General features: G+C 31.0%; 3 protein-coding genes across 7 annotated transcripts in view; 1 reads left to right on the top strand and 2 right to left on the bottom strand.

The window, feature by feature from the left end:
- Positions 1-22,906, bottom strand: part of Pyroxd1 (pyridine nucleotide-disulfide oxidoreductase domain 1) — a 418,591-nt gene that overhangs the window by 158,459 nt on the left and 237,226 nt on the right. The gene's annotated exons all lie outside the window — the stretch shown is intronic.
- Positions 1-22,906, bottom strand: part of LOC145327615 (adaptin ear-binding coat-associated protein 1-like) — a 356,073-nt gene that overhangs the window by 95,941 nt on the left and 237,226 nt on the right. The window lies entirely within an intron of this gene.
- The window catches only part of LOC145328597 (uncharacterized), a 46,011-nt gene continuing 37,699 nt past the window's right edge, over positions 14,595-22,906 (top strand). Inside the window, exons 1-3 of the mRNA XM_080172341.1 lie at positions 14,595-14,633; positions 16,533-16,631; positions 22,577-22,675. Of these exons, the coding sequence (XP_080028467.1) occupies positions 14,595-14,633; positions 16,533-16,631; positions 22,577-22,675 (237 nt within the window). The remainder of the gene's footprint in view (positions 14,634-16,532; positions 16,632-22,576; positions 22,676-22,906) is intronic.

Consider the following 22,906-nt stretch of genomic DNA (forward strand, 5'->3'; position numbering starts at 1 on the left):
ATTTTTGAAGAGGTACTGTAGTCATTTTTTTTAAATGCCTTCCCAGGGATCTTAAGGGATAAGACAATGGACAGTATATTGATATACATCCCCAATGATAATAAACATGATTACATTTTCTAAAGGTTAAAATTATTGGTTAAAACGTTTAGACACTTCTAGTTTTAAACTTAACAATCTAAATTCAGTAAAATTAACTAAAGTTTCTAAGCCAACAAATACCGTAAAGTGGTTAGGGAATACCAGAGCTTGATCTTTAAATCATTTTAGGGGTGATTCGGATCGGGGCGCGCCAAACTTTTAGCCTATCACAGCGCTGCATTTTCAAAATGCAGCGCTGTGATTGGCTGAAATTTTGGCGCGCCCCGATCTGAATCGTCACTAAAATGATTTAAAGATCAAGCTCAGTATTGTATTTCTAATTAACTGCCCAATATTCCCTGCCTTCCTGATACCTACCCCCTTTAAGGCTGGAAATAATAAATGATCAGGCAATAAAATTTAAACTACTGCCTAATATTTCAATTCCTAAGAGGTAAAATTTGAATTTTTATTGCTATCATTCTGTATCTTGTGTACCAACGAGATGCTTGCAGTGTGCAATTGCAGCTGCATAAGGTCTTGTTTTATTTGGTAACGTAGCTACTCTATAATTAGATATTCCTTCCCTACATCTGTCTGATTTTTATATCATTTTTATTACATATTATAAACTTCCTTTTTTAGAGTAATAGTTTACTGTTCATTTTTAATCCCAACTATTAAAGTAAAAAAATAGAGGTGGAAGGGGTTAAATAATTATGTATGTCCCCTCCCCGTGGATCCTGTGCCGACTTTCAATTGGGTATTTGAATATCAGCCAATAGAGTCGTAAATATTGATACAGCAAAGTAAGAGCAGAAAGCAATTTGCTTGCAGACGAAAAAGGTCCCAAACACTGGATCCAGGTAGTTATCTAGTTTATATATCTATACTTATGTTATTCATTTATTGTTTAGCTTACAAGGTTTTTATTTTCAGTTATTTGATTTTCGAAATTTATCCGTCTAATGATCAGATATTGCTTTTCAGGGAATCTTTATTTTGCTACTGTTTAAGGTTATTCTTCTGAGGATTAGTACACAGGAATTGCTATTTATCGCTTCGTACCATATACAGCTTTCCGCGGATATTTAAAAAAAAAGATTAAAACCAGTTTTGTTAGCCACGAGGTGTCGAAGGCTGGTATTAATTACATATATGATTTAATTTTAGTATTCATGGCAAATTGTCGGTAATACTATGCTAAATTAGTAAATATGATTTTCATTATTGCTGAGAATCGGTTCTAATCCAACGGATATTAATCGGTTTCGAAGCCATACTGAAACAATTGTCCATGATATTTTTCCGGACCTGATTCAACACTGGGTGCTTACATATGTATTTACTATTCAAACATTATCCTAACACTGTCACTTAGATCCTTTATAAACAACCACTCTTATGTTAAATATCTTACTAAAATGCTGGGATCTAAAGGGACAAACAATGGACGATAAATTAATTCACATTTCTAATTATGATTACCATATTTTCTCCTTTTATAAAGTCTGAACTAACAAATTAAATTGATTAGAATTACTCAAAGGTTTTAAGAAAATGAATGAGAAACGAGTTTATAAAACATTAAGTATCAAGAAAATTTCCTGTCAAATACTTCCCATTAACAGGGAGGGATAGTCTTTTCATTTATTTGAAAATAAGGGAGGGGGGGTAGTTTTTCCTCAGTTATTTATACTTAACCACCGGCGGATTATCTACCTGCCTTTGGAGGGTCTTCTGTGCCAAATACAACCTAACCTGACTTAAACCAATAAATAAACACACAGAAATCTAACCCCTTTATTAATTTCAACTTATTTTGAAACAAGGAAAGGGTTTCTGTCCTAGACAAGAAGCCACTTTGAGGGAAACCACCATTTTAAAATCAGAAGGGTGGAAGAGTCAAAATATTTAAAGTTAAATCCTTTGGATAATGATATTTTTTAAAAGTAATGTACAATGTAGATGTTAGAAAACATAGATTTTCTATTCAAGTTTTTAGAGCTGGATAAATTGAGATTAATAAGAGATCATTCAGATATCTTTATGTATTACTTACTATATATCCAATCCCATTATAACAAGATTTAAGTTTTTTTGTCTGAAGCTTAAAAATTTAATTACTACTGAACTGATTAAGTTCTTCTCTAATAGGAAAGCTTCACATAGGTCTCGGGAGGGTTTTAGGCTATCTTATTTTTAGATTTAAACCCTCGGATGGTTTTAGGTTTTTTTCTGCCCTTTTGAATACAGAGCACTCACATGCTATAAGCGCAGCTGCTAATTACACATAAAGTAAAGAGTTCTTTGTTGGCCCGTTAAGATCTCACTAACCACTGAACCATTAAGTTCTTCATTTTAGGGGAGCTTCACAAAGGTTCCAGGATAGTTTTAGTTTTTAGTAGCGAAGCTACTCTATAATTCGAAATGTCCGTCCGTCCGTCTGTCCGTCTGAGACAAAGTGGGGGAAACGTGATTTTCTCGGCTCCTATAAAAGATAGACAGCTGAAATTTTTAGTGAAGATTCTTATAACTTATGCCCATCTAATCTATACATTGTTTTGTCCATCTGTCTATTATTTTAGGTGCTAGATCGATTCCTACATTTTCATGTTTTCGTTATTTTCTCAACTCCTTTCTAAAATAATGGCCTGAAATTTTCAGGGATTGTTAATTTTACATTCTACATATTTTCCTTAAGTTACGATTGTCATTACGATTTTTTCCATTAATTGGGGTGCTAGATCGATTCCTAGATTTTTAGGTATTCTATGGTTTTCTTGATTAATATTCAGGTTTTACGGCTGAAATTATCAGGGATTGAATATGCTCATATTCTACATATCTTTATCAAGCTTCAGTAAGATTTGTCTATAAATTGCAGTGCTAGATCGATTCCTAGATTTTTAAATTTTAAGGTTGCGTGATTTTTTAGGTTCCTATATTATCAAGATTAATGTTTATCGTATGACACTGCTTTATAGTAATTTTTCCCAATATATATATATTCATAATTTTTAAACTTCGCTACTTATGGATGTTGTCATCCTTGTTTTGGTATAATTTCTTCCCTAGAAGCTAAGGACGCATCAGCAAGTCAATGAAAAAACAACGATGACAACATCTATAAAAGCGAAACTCTAAGACAGATAATAGGCAGAACTTAATAAGTAAAACATAATTTAGTTACAGCAATCATCGTGCTAAGTTTTAAATCAATATTTTAAGCCCAAATCAAAGAAAATCTGCAAATTTTGTGTTTGTATAAAAAATTAAGAATTCAGATAAAGATAAAATTAAATACGCATGGTAAATTAAATAAGTTCCCCTCAGTAGGTACATTTATTGCAGGGAGGGAGGGGATATTGGAATATCAAACTAGTACCCAAAGTTTTATAACCATGTTATCTTATTCAATTTCATTTTGATGGGTTTGTTCCAAAATAGTAGTGTCTAAACTTACAACCAATAATCTTAATCTACAGAAAGGGTAAATTTGTTAATCATCATTGGAGATGTATTTCAATTTATGGACTATTGTCTTATCCATGAAGATCCCTGACCAATTTAATGACTGCACGCATAATATCATAACCAAATATGTCTATTTCATTCATAATAAATAACATTTTTACAAATTAACTTTTTTTATTATTTTACCTTGTAAGATAATGAAAATGGAAATTGCAAGTCTCTAAACATTTTTTGGAGGAATTTGGTAAAATATTATAATAAATTTATGTACACCCTCCATGTATAATAAACTAAATTACCCTTTCTTTATATATTAAATTGATGGTGAAAAAGTTTAGACACTGCTTGATTGTAGCAACCCGTTTAGATTAAGGCATGGGGCACAGGCCGATGAATTGATACACATGATACATCCCCAATGATAATAAACATAATTACCACCTCTGTAGATTAGAATTATTCGCTGAAAAAAGTTTCAATACACCAGTTTGAACCAACTAATCAACTATAATTGACTGTCCAATATCTTTTTCCTCCCTCGGAATTAGTGGTTTTTGCTAAATCAAATTATTTGCTTGAATGTTAGAGCCTCGTATAATAAATCAAATCTCATCAAAATTCTGTAGAAATACTTTCTAATATAAATTTGTAAATGGATTTGTAAACACATTTAGTCTGTATTTGCTATGGTTATTATTAATGGTTGTCCACAACAATATTTTCATAACATTCAAATTATGCTAGCTAGGCCCAGGGAGGGAGTGGACATTGGACTGAATATTATGCTGGTGCCTGCAGTTTCATGAATTCGTTCGTGTATTAGTTGGTTAAATTAAGATTAAGCAGTGTTTAAACTTTCCAAGGAATAATTCTAATTTATAGAAGGGGTAATTTTGTTATCACTAATGGTGATGTATGTATATTATTGTATATTAATTTGCATAGTATCATCTAAGATGCTCCAAGTCACAAGGAAAAATATTGAATATTGTGAAATATCACAAGTGTTATGATATAGGATAATGGATAGGTATAGAATATACGTGGATATTTTGACGACAATTTAAGTTGCTAACATTAACATCATTTATTTATCAGTTCGTTCAAATAGTTGGAGGGAATGGGGAAAAGGGGCAAGACAGGGGGGATCGATATTTTAATTAGCTACAAGTTTCACTTTATTGGAGCACATGATAATCTGGTGTAAGATCCGAGTGATAAAAAATCCATTTTTAAGATGGGTAATAGTATTTCACCTATTTAACCATCTGTCTGTCTGTCTGTCTGTCTGTCTATATATCTAGTTGTTCTGATTTAGCATGGGTAATAATATTTATCTATCTATCTATTTATTTTTCTATCTATCTATCTAACTATAAAACTATCTACTCATAAGCTATTTGTGTGTATAACTAAATATATATTTGTTATGATTTAGCTTGGGTAATAATATTCTACCTTTTTATCTATCTACCTATTTATTTTTCTATCTAACTATAAAACTATCTACTCATAAGCTATTTGTGTGTATATCTAAATATATATTTGTTTTGATTTAGCTTGGGTAATAATATTTTACCTTTTTGTTCATCTATCTGTATCTATATTTTTCTATCTATCTATCTAACTACAAAACTATCTACTCATATATCTATCTATCTATCTGTCTATATATCTATTTGTTCTGATTTAACATGGGTAATAATATTTGATCATCAACCATTCAATATAATCAGAGATATATTCAACTATATGTTTTCACAAAATAACTGAAATTTGTTTGAAAAATTTATCTAATAACTCAAGAACATTCTATTATACCATTTACCTAAACATTTATGTGATTAACCAGTTCTTTATCCATCTATATGTATGTCTGTCTTTATCTAAATGTTCATCTATCTATCTCCTTTTCAATTTTTATCTATATTTCTCTTTTATATTCAAAATTCTTTTCGTCCATCTACCCATCCTTTGTTCATTTAATCATCTTTTAATCCATTCATTCATTCATCTATTAATCTATTCATTTATTCATCTATTAATCCATCCATTCATTCATTTATTCCTCCATCCGTACATTCCTCTAACCATCCATACATCCCTACCTCTATCAATACATCCATCCATTTATCAATCTAGTTATTCATCCATTCAAACATACATCTGCGCCCTGATTGGAGAAGCTTAAGTGACGTACATCATTCAACCAATTAGAGCGTAGGTAGTTTCCAATCCACCTATCCTATTGGTCAAAATTAATAAACTTAAATTGGATTTGCACTTTTAAATAATGAATTATATAAAAAAAGAATTTTATAAAAAATCCTTTAAATTTTATGCAGATTTCAAATCTATTATATTCATTAAAATTCTTTCCAATTTGTATAGCTTAATCTATATATCTACTAAATAAAAAAAATAAAAGGTACAAATCAATATATTATTATGATTGTGTAAACATAAAATCAAAGTCTTGATTCTACCATTCATACAAACACCATTCAGGAAGGTTTAAAGTTCAGGAGTTTTCACCTAAGGTTTTAATACATGTATCACCCAGGGAGAGAGGGAGTGGACAATGCTGTTTAAATTATTTACATCCCTTCTTTCCCCCAAACATTATTAGCTACCAAAGTCAGAATTTCTCAACAGGGGAACTTTATATATTGTTCTAAAGCACAATCTAAGATTTTTAGGAGACTTAAACGCATACATATAGAAACAGAGAAATGCCACAAATAACTTGGATACCCTATAGTGAACCCATTTGTCCATTAAGCAAAACCTAATATTTTTAACGTCTTAAAGATAAAAGAATCTTATGGACGCGTATTATTGTATTACTCCTCCAGCGCGCTAGGTTGAAACCCTCCCTGGTGATAAATAAACAACTTTGTAGAGGACGAAAGTTAATTCATCTTTTTCCATCAATAAACAAGTCTCATCACTTAATACACATACACGAGCTAGCGGCTGGACCCCTATCATCTAGGGGCTTTGTGTTTAATAAATTCTAAACCAATTCCAAGACTTTAATATAAAATCAAATTAGTCTAAAACCATCAATGGACCCATGTTAAGCTTACCTAAAATAGAAATTAATTGGTCAAGTGACAATACCTTTCTTCTAAAACTTTCTCGGGGGCTATGTCAGGCTACCTTAAGAGGGAGAATTTAGTCGGTTCAGTGGTTAGCAATGTTACTTAAGGATTATTTAAACTTAAAGACACACAAGATAATATCCCGAGACGTTAGCTCTTGGCCAAAATATTGGCATAACTAAAGATGTTAAAAATAGCCTTTCATATACTAAGCAAGATACTTGACAAAAAAAAGTTAGCGTGGATGTAAGTTATTTAAGTCTTTAGAGGCAGTATTTCAACCTTATACTTATTAGACTAGTGTATATTCTTAGTCTTCTAGGTGTCGGTCATCCAATTGATCACATGATCAACAGGTGAATCTAATCAATAATATTCATCTATCTATCTATTTATTTCCTTATTCATCTATCTCATATCTACTTCTCTGAAACAAAATCATTAGTAATTTCTCTGTTAAAAATCAAAATTCCTTTCAATGCGTTTCCGTCGGGGATAAGACAACGAACAATAAATTGATTTACATTCCCAATGATGATAAACATTTTATTTTCTGTAGATAAAGATTAATGGTTAAAAAGTTTGAACAATGCAAATGCTGGTTTGCACCAGCAAATCAAGATTTGATAATAGTAACCAAAGTTTCTAAAAAAAAACTTAGTTGTAAAATTTGAAAAAAAAGATTTTAAAGAAAGAGAGAGGCAATATAATAGATACGTTTTTTTAATTAAGCGGTAAAATAGATTTAAGCTAAACGTCAACGAATTTTATATTTTAAAACTAAAATGTAAATAAAACATTGAATAAACCAGCTAATAGCAAGATAGTCATATCGAGCCAACTCTAGTATGTTATATTGTTAATCAACTCTTCTAAACTATGAAATCTAAATTTCATACATATATACCATGATTCAAAAATGTTAAAATATTTTAAGAAAATTATAGATAATAGATTAAAAATTGAAACTTATCTTGTGATATATGTTTATAATAATCAAATACAAAATATGTTATAAACCAAGGATGACAACATCCATAAAAGAGAAGCTGAACAAATCAGATAGACCAATGATCATTTACATAAAAATAGTAGCAACCCATTCAGTATTCAATAATCTGTCCCAAAATTACTTTAATAAAGGATGTTTAATACGGACATACTTACATTTTAAGACTTATATTAAAGATGCTTATCTAATAACAAAGTGTCTCTGTCCTACAAAAAGACGTTTGATGTTCTGTCGTACAGACCCTAGTTATAAAACAGCTTTGCCTTTAAAAAATGTGGCTCAACTAATTTTAGATATGAATAATGAATAAATAAATATATTTATCATCAAGTACATTCTAGCAATGGATTTATTATTATATGGATCTTACACCAGATTATCATGTACTCTAATAAAGTGAAAATTGTAGCTGGCTAAAATAACGATCCCCCCATCCACTCCCTTTACCCCTTCTCTCCTACTGGATGAACGAACTGACCAATAAATTATTTCCATGTTAGTAACCTAAATTGACGAAAATTTTCCCCCTGTCATAATATCCACGTATATTCTATATCCATTATACTAGTACACCATACACAGGGAGGTAAGGGAAATTAGACTGTAAATAAAATTATAGTTCTAGCCAAATTTTCACACGTTCTCACATTTGTTGGATAAAAACTTTGGAGACTTTTTTCACAACTTGATTGGTTGTATATACCATTGAACAGTGTCCAAACTTTTTTCATATTAGTGTAAAGTACAAGAAATTTTGTTTATAATAACTTAGGTAGTACATCAATTTATTGCCCATTGTCTTATCCCTAATATTTGTGATACAGCATAGACAGGGTTCAGATTACATAATTTAGAGTTGCTACGAATATTTCTTTTAACATTTACTTATTGACATCTTATAATCTAAAAGAATAATCTGTATTCGTAGACTGAAAAACCTTAACAAGATTAAATCTTAAAATGAAATAGCCTGAAACCGTATGGGGACCTATATGTGGATATCCTAAAATGCTAATATTTCGGGGCTAACAAAACTGGTGTTAATCTAATAATTTTCTATTTTAATATCCACGGAATGCTGTCTATTATACAAATAACTATTTTTCTTTTTTTAATAATGAAATTGATGAAATCGAATATCTGCTACATACTTAAGTTATGTTGATATAAAAATTGGATGAATAATTTTGTAATCTGTTATTTTTCTCAACAAGTGTGCCTTTCAGAGATATTAAGGGAAAGACAATGGACAAAAATTTATGTCTGTAATACGTTTTCAATTATAATAAACAAAATTATACCTTTATTAGATTAAATTATTGGACAAGCTAGATTTTAAAAAGTACTCTAATCAATTAGTAAACTATTGCATGATTATGTTAATTAAACTTTGGGTACCAGTGTAATGTACATTCCAATATCCCCCTTCCTCCCTATCTTCATTGAGGTGTTTATTGATTATTACACTAGTCCCCAAAGTTTTACAACACCTTTTTTTATTCGTTGGCTTAACAACTTTGGATACTTTTATCGAATTTTGATTTGATGAAACTTTATACTCCTTTACTTGTTAATCTTAAAAGAAAATTTACACATTTTTTTTCCCATTGACTTTTTGGGTAACCCTGCGGGGCCAATTACCTAACCCTGTGGGGCAATCACCTAACCCAAAATAACCTAACCTAACCTGAAATAACTTATGGCTTATTTTAAAAATACTACGAATCGCCCCTAAGGGGCGTTGCCACGAAAGGGACTATTCCCGACTTTTTTTCTTATTCTTTTTAAGTTGTTGATATTTGAAGTACCACCCTAAAAAAAGAAAATTTCTGAATGTAATATGAATAGGTGGGGGAAAAGGCGGATTCGTCTTTACGTCTTTAAGTCTGTGCAGGGATGGAGAGGACATTGAACTGTAAATTGTAGAGGTCCCCAAAGTTCTATAAATACATTCACTCCTTAAAAGTTTGGAGACTTTTTTATCTATATGGATGGTAAAAACTTTTCAACTAACGATTTTAATATACAGAAGAGGAATTTTATTTATTCAGTGTGAATTTTATCTCCCAAGTTCCCTGTTGGTCTCTAGGTCTGGTGGTTGTATCTTGTTGTCAGTAGAAAACTGGGACGGATTTTTAGAATATAACCCTGGGTTACAGTGTTATTACAATAATGTAGAAAAAATTTTTTACGTGACTTCAAAATGAATATATTATTATTTGGATCTTACACCAGATTTTCATGTTTTCTAATAATGGGAGACTTTCTCCCTTTACCCAAACCAATCACCTCCTACTGAATAAATAAATGACAGGGGAAGTAGCAAGCTAAATGGACGACAGTTTTTCTCCTATCATAATATCCACGTATATTCTACATCCACTGATTTAAATAATATGAAAATATATAATATTGTTTGAATTTTTAGTATCGAAAAAAACTATAATATTGTCTGTCTGATTTTTTGGTGAAGATTCCCCTTACTTATGGAGGTCCAGTAAATGAGTTCTGTCGGTTTTTCTCAAAAAGTATTTTCTTATCATTGAAGCTGATATTAGAGATCTTAAGCAACATAATGACATAAAACAACAATGTTAGTGTATTTAAAAAGTTATCCTTAGCAATAGTTATAGGATATATTGACAGGGAAAATTTTTCGTCAATTTATCTTGCTCATACAATAGAACGGAAGGGAATAGGGTAAAGGGGTTGGATGGGGAGTATCGTTTAACCAGCTGCGTGCATCACTTTATTAGAGTAAATGAAAATTTGGTGCAACATCCAAGTAATAATATATCGATTTTCTTAGAAAATTATGCATTTTTGGTTAATTGAAAATTTAGTAGATTTTTATGAACACCTTGGGTTGAAGTTCAACTAGCAAGGGTGTAATTTTATAAAAGATTCACAGAAATTTTTGCGTAAAACCAGGCTAAGGCAAATAGGCCACCAAGCTTATAGATCAAGATAGATTTTTTATGTTAGGAGCGAAGATACTCTATATGATTTATTTGTATGTATATTACATTGACTGAAATATGTTTGAAAATAAAGTTTCTATCAGTGCCCTAAAAAAATAAGACAATGGACGAAAATATTAAATACCTCTTATCATAATGAACTAAATCACATCTTCTGTAGATTAGAAGATTAAATAATAGTTATTTCTCGTATCGTATTATAAACGGCTTTCCGCGGATATAGAATGTACAATTATAAGATTAAAACTAGAAACCACGGGGCTAAAAAAACTAGTTTTAATCTTATGATTGTACATTTCTATATTCGTAGAAAACTGGATATAATACGATGCTAGACATAGTTTTTTCGTATGGATGAGAACCAGTTCCTATCCACCGGATTCGAATGAATACGAGAAAATTCCTTAAAGTTTTTAGGTCAACGAATAAGAGGTAATATTTATGGATCTTGGACAAAGTAGCTTCGGACAAGGTAGCTTCGGACAAAGTAGCTTCGGACAAAGTAGCTTCAGGACAAAGTAGCTTCCGGACAAAGTAGCTTCAGGACATTTACTTAAGAAAAGTAGCTTCCTAGGAAAAATAGTCTCTAATATGGCCGCAGCGCTCGGCCCCCTGGCCTGCTTAGCCGCGGGCGCTCGGCTCCCTAGCCTATAACCTAACCTAACCTAACCTATATTAGCCTCAGAACATTTATTTAAGAAAAATATCATCAACTGATAATACATAGGTGGTTTAGAATTTCGTGGATTTGCAAAAAGTGGTTGATAGATTTTTACAATTTTTAATATTGTTTTTACAAGTTTTAATAATGTTTTTACAATTTTTTGGTTAGGTTAGGTTAGGTTATAGGCTAGATGCCGAGCGCCCGTGGCTAGGCAGGCCAGGGGGCCGAGCACTGCGGCCATGCCCTTTACTAACAGTGGAGGCTACTTTTCTTAGGAAGCTACTTTGTCCGGAAGCTACTTTGTCCTGAAGCTACTTTGTCCGGAAGCTACTTTGTCCTGAAGCTACTTTGTCCGAAGCTACTTTGTCCGAAGCTACTTTGTCCAAGATCCAATATTTATTAAACTTTGGATGTCAGTATGATTTCTAATCCAATGTCCAATCACTCCCTTTTAAAAGATATTACATAGTCAGCAATAAGGTCCCTTATAATATTAAGCCGTTTTAGAGATATAACTGGATACGTATGAAACTAATTTATTGTGAAGAAATCGATATATAATTACTTTGATGTTGCACCAAACTTAATCGCGTAGTTTAATTATATGAAACTTAAAGCTGAATAAAATTAAGATGCCCCCTATCAACTCCTTTTGCTCCATCCCCTCCCTTACTACTGGATGAACGAATTGATCAATCAATGAGGTCCATTTTAGCAACATCCCCCCCCCCCTGTACAATATATCCAAGTAATTAAATATTCACTGTGAGAAGTACAGTTGTAATTCTATCTATAGGCTACTTGATTGAATAACCTATAAAGCCACAGACATCGACAATACTCAGGAATAAAGGATAAAGTTTTGACTTTTTAAAGTAAAGCTTACCTATAAATATGGTCGGCACTTCGCTATTATGGATGTTGTCATCCTTGTATTAGAACAAAAATAGAATTATTCAAAGGTGGTTAAATCAATCTACTTACCATTCTTATAATCTTTCAAGCCACTAAAGTTAGAATTCAAACACAAGTATTAAAAGAATTAATTTTCTACAAATTTTAAAAATAAAATCTGCTTTTTAAATTTACTTTTTCCTTGAATATGAAGTAAATATAAAATATTTTCCCTAAAAATCAATGAAATTATTTCTTTACAGTAAATTAGATCATGAAATTATAAAAATTATGATTATTAGATCATAATATCGAAAGCATTTATTGACTCATATACAACTAATTTAGTCCGTCTGTCTGTCTGTAATGCTCTGAAAGATTACGTACTTATTTAGAAAGATATGCAATGTAATGCAATACATTTTAATAAATTTGGATATAATCAAAATGTTTTCTGGGAACTTTTTCTTGCTGCTCTACTTATGTGTTTAATTGGTCTTATTAAAACAGACAGATTTTGAAATCATTAATTTCTTTTTAAATGTATCAAATATTAAAACAATTTTATAGATTTTAAATCAAAATTGACCTAATAAATTCCAAGTCCCTTTACTAGCAACGAAGCTACTCTCTGATACAAATCGTCCGTTTGTCTGACTGTCTGGCTATAAAGATATATTTAAAAAAGATAGCTGAATTTTTATATGTATATTTCTATGGCAAATAATTTTCCAATATATAACTCACCTAGCCCGTCGGTATATCTGTATTGCTCTTGATGGCAAACTTTTTTATAAGAAAAATGTGTTTTTAATATGGATGTTGGCATCCTTGTTATTATACACTTGTCCAAAAAAGGGTAATGAATTTAAACCCCGTGTTATAGACAGCCATAATTTAAATTCTCCCCCAAGTGTATATCAAATCTGTAGGTCAATAAAGAAAGGCATTTTTGGACAAAAGTATAAAATAAAATAAATTCAAAGGTTTTCATGTACAGTCCCTTTCGTGGCAACGCACCTTAAGGGGCGATTCTTCGTATTTTTCACAGTAGCTTTTCTCTTATTTCTAGCCCCTGCGGGGGGCTCTAACACTGCGGGGCCAATTGCCTAAACAGGTGGAGCAATCACCTAACCTAATACAACCTAACCTAAAATAACCTATAAAAAAGCCATTTTAAAAATACGACGAATCGCCTCATAAGGAGCGTTGCCACGAAAGGGACTATTTATTAAATTTTGATAATTGATGAAGCATTGGTATAAGTAAATTTTAAGTATCCTTTTAAGTAGATAGATTTAAATAATCTTAATTTTGTTATTATTATTATTATTCTATAGTTTATTTTGTTTATTCTTAAAAATTGAGTGTCTTCTATGTGAAATTTGTTAATGGTTGCTTATGTTTTAATTTTTATAAAGCTTTAAATAAGTTCGACTATTTAAAACATTTTCAAATTAAATATTTATTTATGGTTATTTAAAATGAATCTCTTCTCAAACAATATCTTCTGTTGGATTTCTAAATAGTAAATGTATTTTTTAAAATAATCTTCCAAAATCACGAAATCTTACACTTTTCAGTTTTTAAGAAGTATTGTGGAACCATAGTTTTATGTAAACTAAAGAATATAAACTATATAAAAGACTAGCTTTAATAATTTAACAAGGACAATTGTGGCCACATGATGTGCAGCAAGGAAAAATAAGATAAAATGTTACACAGATAAACATAGTTCAAAGAACTTCGTGTGTTTAGATTTAAAACCACTTAAATAATCGAAGATTATACAGTAAATTTTCCTAAAATCTTTTATGGACTGACGTATTAACAGACAGAACACATAGTTATATAGTAGCTGCGCTGCTAAAAAGCACTAAAACCCATCCATAATACTCCCCCTTGCTGCCAGAATTTAATATTAGCATTCATTTTATCTTCATATTTATCAAACACTAACTACTGCTATAAATTTTGAGTCCTTAAAAAACTCCAAAATCATGTTATCAAATCTGAGCGCCAAAAATCGTGGGTTTTATTTGCCAATTAGATGCGCGTCGCCGCGAGGCATTATTTTTTTCCCGGTAGCTCCGACCAATCACAGCCCAGATAGGCGGGGTCTAATTCATTAAATTTTAGATATCACTAATCGTTCATAAAATCCTAAGCTAATAAAAGAAAAATTATAATTGAATACATAATAAAATTATAAGTAGAATTTTAGACTATTGTCATTTAAATATTTATAGTAAAAAATATAAAACATAAAAGCCTAGTTTTTATGCAATTTGTTATAGCCGGCAGATATTACTCCGCGCGCCAGGACACGTGCGCGAGCCTTTAGAACAGCCGGTCTGTACACAACCATTACACCCGGGATGATGACTCATGACTCACCGTTTATCGGGGATACCAATAGGGCATGGGGGAAGGTGTTTGCGCGCCCCGCGCGCATAAATTTTAAGGGGGATGGGGGAAAATATAATGGGTATGGGTACAATACCCTCGGATTAGGCATTGCGCGACTCTTTCTCTCTATTTGCTCGTTGAAATCTCTTTCTGTGCGTACTGCCCATAAGTCTCTCTATCTCCTGACAGTTTAGGTTTCAGTATGGAATGAAATTTTGGTCGTGTTAGCTAAATTTGGTCGTGCTAGGGGTAGCACTGGACACCATTTTTGGTTATAATTGTTAGATAATCCACTTGAGCATGGCCTTTTTCATAAAAGTGGTCTCTCCTTAACTCCTTATACAATTTTATATTATCCTTTCTTTACCAAAAATTGATCCCAATGCAACCAAGTCCAATTTTCACATACTTGTCCTCCATAACGAGAATTATTTGCATTCTTTTATTTCTCAAAAGCTTTTTCTCCTTATATGTCAGTCTTGACCATTATTTTTGGTAAAATAATTGGGACTTTGAACTTGGTTATATATGTATTATATTTGGGTTTCATGTCTTTATCAAATATGGTTATAATATGCAGTCAACTCCTAATCACTTTATATATCTTAACCATCATTGGATATCAATTTTATTTCAGAAAAAAAGTAATGATATCAGCTGCTTAAAAAAGTTTACAAATATTAAAATTTTTGTGAAGCACTAAAACTCCAAAGTGATAACTAAGAAAAAAAAACACATATTACTATAAACCTAGTGAAATAAAAGTTTGTGTTTAGCAAGTATTGCAAGTTTGTCTGTAATGGTGCAGCTTAAATGGTGAGCGCAGCGTGGTTACCCTCGGATCCAAGGAAAATTAATTTTAATTTTTGATCTTTGTATTCTACTAAATATACTATTAATTTAGATTTTAAGAGTATGGTACATTGCCTTTGAAGTAAGAAAATAATCTACTTTGCCTTCTTTTTAGCTTTTAATATAGTTTCAAATATTTACTTTCTTAGGTCAATTACAGCTTTATTTTAAATCTTTAAGAGAATGTGTATAATTAAAAAAAATTTCATCCTATATTTTAGCCAAATATACTTAGCTATTACATATTGTATTGAATATCTCCTTCATAGGTTTTAATTCCGGTTTATATGTCAATCTAAAACTGGTTATATAAATATGACTTAAAACTATTTTTCTTCTAAATATTGTTAACAAATATTTTCTTTATTGGTTTTCAATTACAGTTTATGTTATACTTAATGTTATACTTTTATAATGATCAATTAGCTTTAAGTTATTGGCTATAATAACTAACTTTCTAAAATTTTTGTTTAGTTATTTAAAGTACTTTATTGTTATAAATTACAGTTTTTCATTAAAGCAGAAAATTAAAATTAAAAATCCTAGTGTTGGAAGAAGCACTTATTCCGCCCCCATACCCCCCACAGCCGCCAGAATTGACACTCTAGGGGCCGCGGCCAGCCTTGAGGCTGCCAGATTCGACAGCATGCAGGCTGCCGCTGCAGCAGCTCATCAGGAATTTTGTCAACTTGGTTATTTATTTTATATTGCTTGACTTTAAAAGTTTCACAGGTGTGAAAATAAATTTTCCGTTTGTTTTCCTATAATACTTTCATAGGGTCATTTTGTAAATTTCTCTAAAGCTTATAACAATTTTTCTAAAACTTTTATGCCTATATAAATAAAGGTCTTTAAAAATTTGTTTAAGATTTTAGAATAAGGCGTACTCAGCGATTTTCCTTTGGGGTGTGAAGCATTTTGACGGCGTGAAGAAAGTGGAGTTTTGATTTTAAAGGGAGTATTGACATCTTCCTATACTCCTCTAATGCACCCTTACATTTATAGACTTTACAAAAAATAAAACAAATATCCAAATTTGACTATCATAATTTGCACAGGAGCAATTAGCACAAGAGTCCGCGTATCTGCGGAGTATGACTGGATATCCGCATCCGGATCCGCTATCCTTGCCGCCACACCAACATCCGCATATGCAGGTATCCGCATTTTTTATATTCTGGATTGATTTTTTTACAGGGAAATTTAGCGCATTTTTTATTTTATAGAAAAATAATTGTTTTTTTTTGCTTATTTGCTATTCCATTTATCTAAACAATAAATAGGTTATTAAAGTTGTAGATATAATATTTGTTTTAAAAAAAATCAATATCTTTCTGAAGTCTTCGAAAGCATTAATCTATAGATTTAAGATGAATAAAATCTTATTAAAAAACGTTGTGTTTTCTATAAAAAAATATAATATTTATTATTAGTTTTAATGAAAAGAGCAACTTCTTTTGATTTTAATAAACTGTAAAGATTTCCAAATTTTTATAAATATTTCAATATTAAAACAAAAACTTTTAAAAATCAGATTTTATGGTAGCAATAAAATTATAGATATTGACAATACAGTTAGAGGGAAAGGTGTGAAAATATTGAATTAATACAAGGTTATCATTATCATTAAAATTAGATTAAATCTATCTATCCAATATTTATCTTTGAAACTACTGAATAAGGGCGAATTCTTAAAAATTTAAACTACGATTGTTGAAATTATTTTCTTGAAAACATTGGTAGATTTTTCCAATCTAATTTTATCTGAATTATGAGCAGGTTGAAACCGTACTGAAAAATTATGTATCGTATCGTATTGTAGATAATTTAACGCATAAATAAAATATAATTAATCCCTGTTTTATAAACCCGGGCTTTTGGTTTTCGAAGCACTAAAAAAAAATTATTCTTAATTTTTCTTTTTATTCTATCCGCGGAAAACAGAATATTTTTAAGGATTCTACTTAGATCTGGAACTTTAAAAAATTGCCTCTAGGTACAGCAGCAAAACAATTTTACAATAAATCTGTTACATTTTTAATTTTATTGCCTTTCAATGTATTTTAGAGAGCTTTTAGATTTATTTTTCTAGTTTTAAACAATTGTTTTTAGTTTTAAAAGAGTTAAGGCAGCTTTCCGCGGATTATGAAATAAAAATTTTAAGATCAAAACCAGGTTTGTTAGCCCAAGGCCCGGGATAGTTTTGTGTTCTTATTCGTGCAAACAAGTCTGCAATACGTTACGATACATGATACAGTATATCTGCGAACCGATTCTAATCCAGCAGATATTAATCGGATTCGAATCATACCGGAAAAAAATGACTACTCCAAGCTACCCTACCCAAAACCTCTAGAAATTTTCTGTAGGATTTTCGTGAAGAAATTTGTCAAGTTTAAAATGATGATGTTCCAAGGGATAATCTTTTGGCACTTGTCCAATACTAAACCTTAAATAGAATTATTTTTCATCAGACTTTATCATACAATTCCGTTATAAAAGTCGGCTATTCATTTTTGTAAAATAAAGATAAATTATTTTAATGAATAGGTATATAATGAAAAAAGCACAAAAATATTATTAAAAATAATTTTTAAAGATAAGATAAAATATGTGAAAAAAAGTTTTAAAATGTATGAACACTAAATTTCTTTTTCTGAAAATGCATCTTTTGTGTTTTATAGAAAAATTTTCTTTTCTTGTCATGTATTTTTAGGCTTTAAAATTCTAAAGTGTTGATTTCTTAATTCAGAATTTTCTTTCTAGTATAGCTTTGAAACCGATTAATATCCGCTGTATTAGAATTAATTCTACTCCATACTTAAAAAGCATGTATCTTAATGTATTATTTACAATTTTTCTACGAATAATACAATTAAAATCATAATATTAATACCAGTTTTGTTAGCGCGGTCTTTAGGCCCCGTGGTGCTGCAAAAACTGGTATTACTCTAATAATTTCACTTTTACTGATGCGATAAATAACTATTATGTGTTTTAATTCTATTATTTCTTAACAAATGTAAAGAAAACCAAAAAAAATCAGTGTTAAAAAACGACGTCTTTGCTTTTGGCGTTAAAGTCTCCAAGTTCCACCAATTAGACCTATAGTGCTAAATTTAAACAACATCTAAAGCAAATAGAAACTTATTTAAATGGATGTATAAATGATATGAAGGGGAAATATTGTTGTCATTTTAGAATGCTAACATGGAATTCTTTTAATGGTCAGTTTATTTATCCAGTATGAGGGGAGGGAATGGGGTGGAAGGTAGGATATCGTTATTTCAGCCCGCCGAGTGTTTCACTTTATTAGAGAACACGAAAATCTGGTGTAAGATCCAAGTAATAATATATCCATTCTTATATAACACTTTTAGTTTTTAAAACTCACAAAATTAAAAAGCCAATAGCTTAATGAGTAATTGGCTGAATAACCTTACAATAGACAAATGAATCTTTCAACATAGTATAATCTTATGTTTTTATTAAAAATAATAATTTTGTACGTCATATTAACCTAAAAACTTTCTTATGAGTAAAAGAAAAGAAAGTGTATTTCTTTACATATTTTGCCAGGGAGGGAGGGGATATTGGACTTTAAATTACAAAAGTTTTTATTAACTTTAAGTACTTTTAATGAATTTTGATGTGTTGGTTTCAAAATAGTACCTAATTTTTTTTTCACCAATAAAATTTATCTACAAGAGGGGGTATTTTTGTTCGTCATCATTTTATCGTCCTTTGATGATCCCTTCAGAACCCTGACATTTTGCTGATATTTGCCTTTTCATGGGAAACAAGCAAAGCCTGGAAAAAAATGCAAATTTTGTGCCAATCTCACTGGCCGCTGTAATTATTGGCAAATTTTCTGCAAGTTCGCGTGCTCTATCTCAAATTCTCAAAATTATGGAAATAATGAGGGAGGCGGGGAGAGGGGGGGGGGCGATATGATGTATGGCTAATTTTCAGTATTATTCAGGGATCTTAAGGGATAAGACAATGGATCCTATGTTATGATAAACAAAATTACCCTCTATATAGATTAAAAATAGCCGATGGAAAAGTTTTGACACAGAAGATTTGTACAACCCAATCAAGATTAGAAAACGTCCCCAAAGTTTTAAACCAAGAAATAAGAGGTTTATGTATTTTTATTGAAAGAAAAAATGTTCAATTTTTAGAACACGTTCTCTCATTAGTTGGCTCACAGCCTTAATTAAACTTTGATTTATTTGTTTTAAACTAGTATCGTCTACACTTTTCACCATTTAAGTTTTATCTAAAGAAGGGGTAATTTTGTTATTATGATTGGAAAGGTATATAAATTTAATCACCATTGTCTTATCCCTTAAGATCCCTGTATTTACCAAATTACTTGTGTACCTATGTACATCTCTTTTCTTATAAACTGCGAGATTTTGATTGATTTTCAGAATTTTACAACAATTTTAGCGTAAATTTGCCATAATTGATTTTGCTTTGTTTTCAGAGGATTTTTCTTTGAATCTAAACAAATTTTACTTAAAACAATGGTATTTGTAAGTAAGGATGATAACATCCATTAAAGCGAAGCTTAGCAAATTAGAGATCGGTCAGACTAACGAACGTTGACAAAAAATTGAGTAACACATTAAATATTTTTTAATAGAGATTCTTTGCATATAAGATTATGTCTAGTCTTCCTAGAAATCCATGTTCCATTTATGAGATTTTAATTTTTCAGTGTTTAATTTAAAATAAATGCAAAGATTTTGAAAGATATATTATGAATTAGTTCATAGGTCAAAGATTTTATAAACAGCAATTTATTACTTTATCTTGCGACTTTTCTGATAAAAATTTTCTCTGTTAGCGAAGCTACTCTATAATTCGAAATATTCGTCCGACTGTCAGATTGTCGGACTGTTAGAAACGGTATGGGGTAAACGTAAATTTATCGGCTGCTATTATGGATAGAGTGCTCATTAAGAAAAATATTCCCTTTACCAAAGAACATCCAGTACAAAATTTATTTTATTGTCGTCAATTTTTGTTGCTAACATGGACACCACTTATAGGCCAGTTCGTTCATCCAGTAGTAGGGGAAAGATGAGGGGGGGGGGGGTTCTTTTTTGTTAGCCATCTACAAGTTTCACTTTATTAGAGTACATGATAATCTGGAGTAAGATCCATGTAATAATAAATCCATTACTATCCATCCAATCATAAAATCTATGAATTTGTAATGAACTGTATTGATAATTTTATAATTTAATGATCCCGACGATGGTTAGTTAATCAAAATTCACACTTTTAAAGGTTATTATCAGGGATCTCAAGGGATAAGACAATAGTTTTAAATTGATATACATCCCTCTACATAACAAACAAAATTACCCCCTATGTAGATAGAATTATTGCCTATATAGTTACAGACATTACTAGTTGGAAACAACTAATCCAGATTTGGTATAGGTACCCAAATTGATTGATGCCTAGAAAAAGATAAAACTTTGGGTACTAGTGTAATTTCTAGCCCAATGTCCCCTCCTTCCCTGGTGATTACAGAGTGGAGCGCTGATAATTTTATAAATGGATTTTGCATAAAGGTCACAAGAGGATGAAGCTAATATTATTTACATAATAATAATATTGTCGGCGGGCTAACCATGGGACAGAAATATACCATCTGAAAATATAATTTCGCTAGCCTAAATAACAGTCTAAACTATTTACAGATTGCTTTTGAACATTCAGATGATTAAAAAAATATGTTTTTTTAAGGGATAAAACCAATGTTGATTTACAAATTAACCCTTCAGTGGATTATTTTATTGGTTACAAAAATTAGGACACAGCTATTTTGACCCAACCCATTAATATTTAATAAAAAAGGTAATATTTAAGCTAATAAATGAGAAATAAGTTTTTAAAAGTTTGGGTACTGATGTGATATTTATTCCAGTATCTCAGATGAGCATTTTTAATGTTTTTTCTTTAGATTACATATCCTTGTCCTATCTGGGGTTAAATGTATTATGCTCTAATGTATAGAGACATAATAAAGAATAATAAAAATATTGATTATTTCATTTCATACACAAATATATGATAAACGATTTAAGTAATCAACAAGTTTTATTCAAATTTGAGAAAGTTTAAATTCTATTATATGGAATAATATAAAAACATTTATGTTTATCTATTTCATTGTATTTACATCTATTTATTAGGTATGCCTATTGTATATTTACATATAAGTAATTCTTTTAATAATACTAGCGGCTTCGCCCCTAGCCTCTAGGGGCTTTGCCCCAAGAGGTATAATTACATCTTCTATTACTTACCCAGCAGAACGTATCGCAAATTTTCGTACCTACCCAGCAGGAAAACATTTTCTCGTTTAAATAACGAATTCGCAAAATTCGTAAAAAGAATAGTCTAATGTGTTCTCAAGAAAATTACTACTGGTGCTGCTCATAGTCTAATGTGTTCTCAAGAAAATTTTTTTTTTGGGGGGGGTAAATTTTCATTTCTGGGGGGGGGTTGGGGGTGTCCCACCCCCCAAGAAAATAGCTTAAAACCACCACATGACCGATAGGTATATACCCTGAAGAGTAGAATCCAATCGGTTCAGTGGTTACCGAGATCTTAAGCTTCAGACGGACGGACAGACGGACAGACGGACGAACGGACGGACGGACGGACGGACGGACAGACATCAAGCTACTTTGTATTATAGATAGGGATATTGGACTGTATATTTACTTGCACACCAAAGCATAAAAACTTTGGGTACTTTAATTCAACCTTTTTTTGTGCTATACAGTATACAAACCTTTAGTGTCCAAACTTTTTCTCCAATAATTTATTTCTAAGGGGAATCGTCCCTTGTCTTATCCCCTAGGATCCCTATACTGGTCCCCAAAGTTTAATATAAACGATGTCTCATTCATTGACAAAAAATACTTTTGGTACTTTAATTAAGTTTTGATTGTTTTTTTTTAACTTTGCCACTAATTTAGTAATTTTGTTTATAATCAGTGGGGATATACTTTGTCATATCCTTTCAGTTTCCTGAATATCTTGGCAATTATTAAAGATAGTGGTCTTATTTCAGGGGTACGACGATGACGGGGAGGAGAAAAGTTCGGCCAACATGAACATGGGACCAAGAACCTGGTATCAAGTGCCACCCAGAGATCTCAGATACCCAGATGTAAGTAGCTGAACGTTGAACGGTCAGTTGGACGGATTTTTGTTATAGAGTATCAAAGCTACAAAAATTAAACTGTCTAACATTGTAATTCTTGTGCTTATTGCAATGAAAGATCTACCCTGGGAGGGAGGAGACATTGGATTGTAAATGAAACTGGTACCGAAAGGTTTTTAAACATATCCACCAAAAAAACTTTTGGTACTTTATTTTTAATGCTTGATTTTAATCTAG

Source organism: Acartia tonsa, chromosome 9 (genome assembly GCF_053477335.1).
Source record: "Acartia tonsa isolate MP-2025a chromosome 9, ASM5347733v1, whole genome shotgun sequence".
Classification (NCBI taxonomy): domain Eukaryota; kingdom Metazoa; phylum Arthropoda; class Copepoda; order Calanoida; family Acartiidae; genus Acartia; species Acartia tonsa.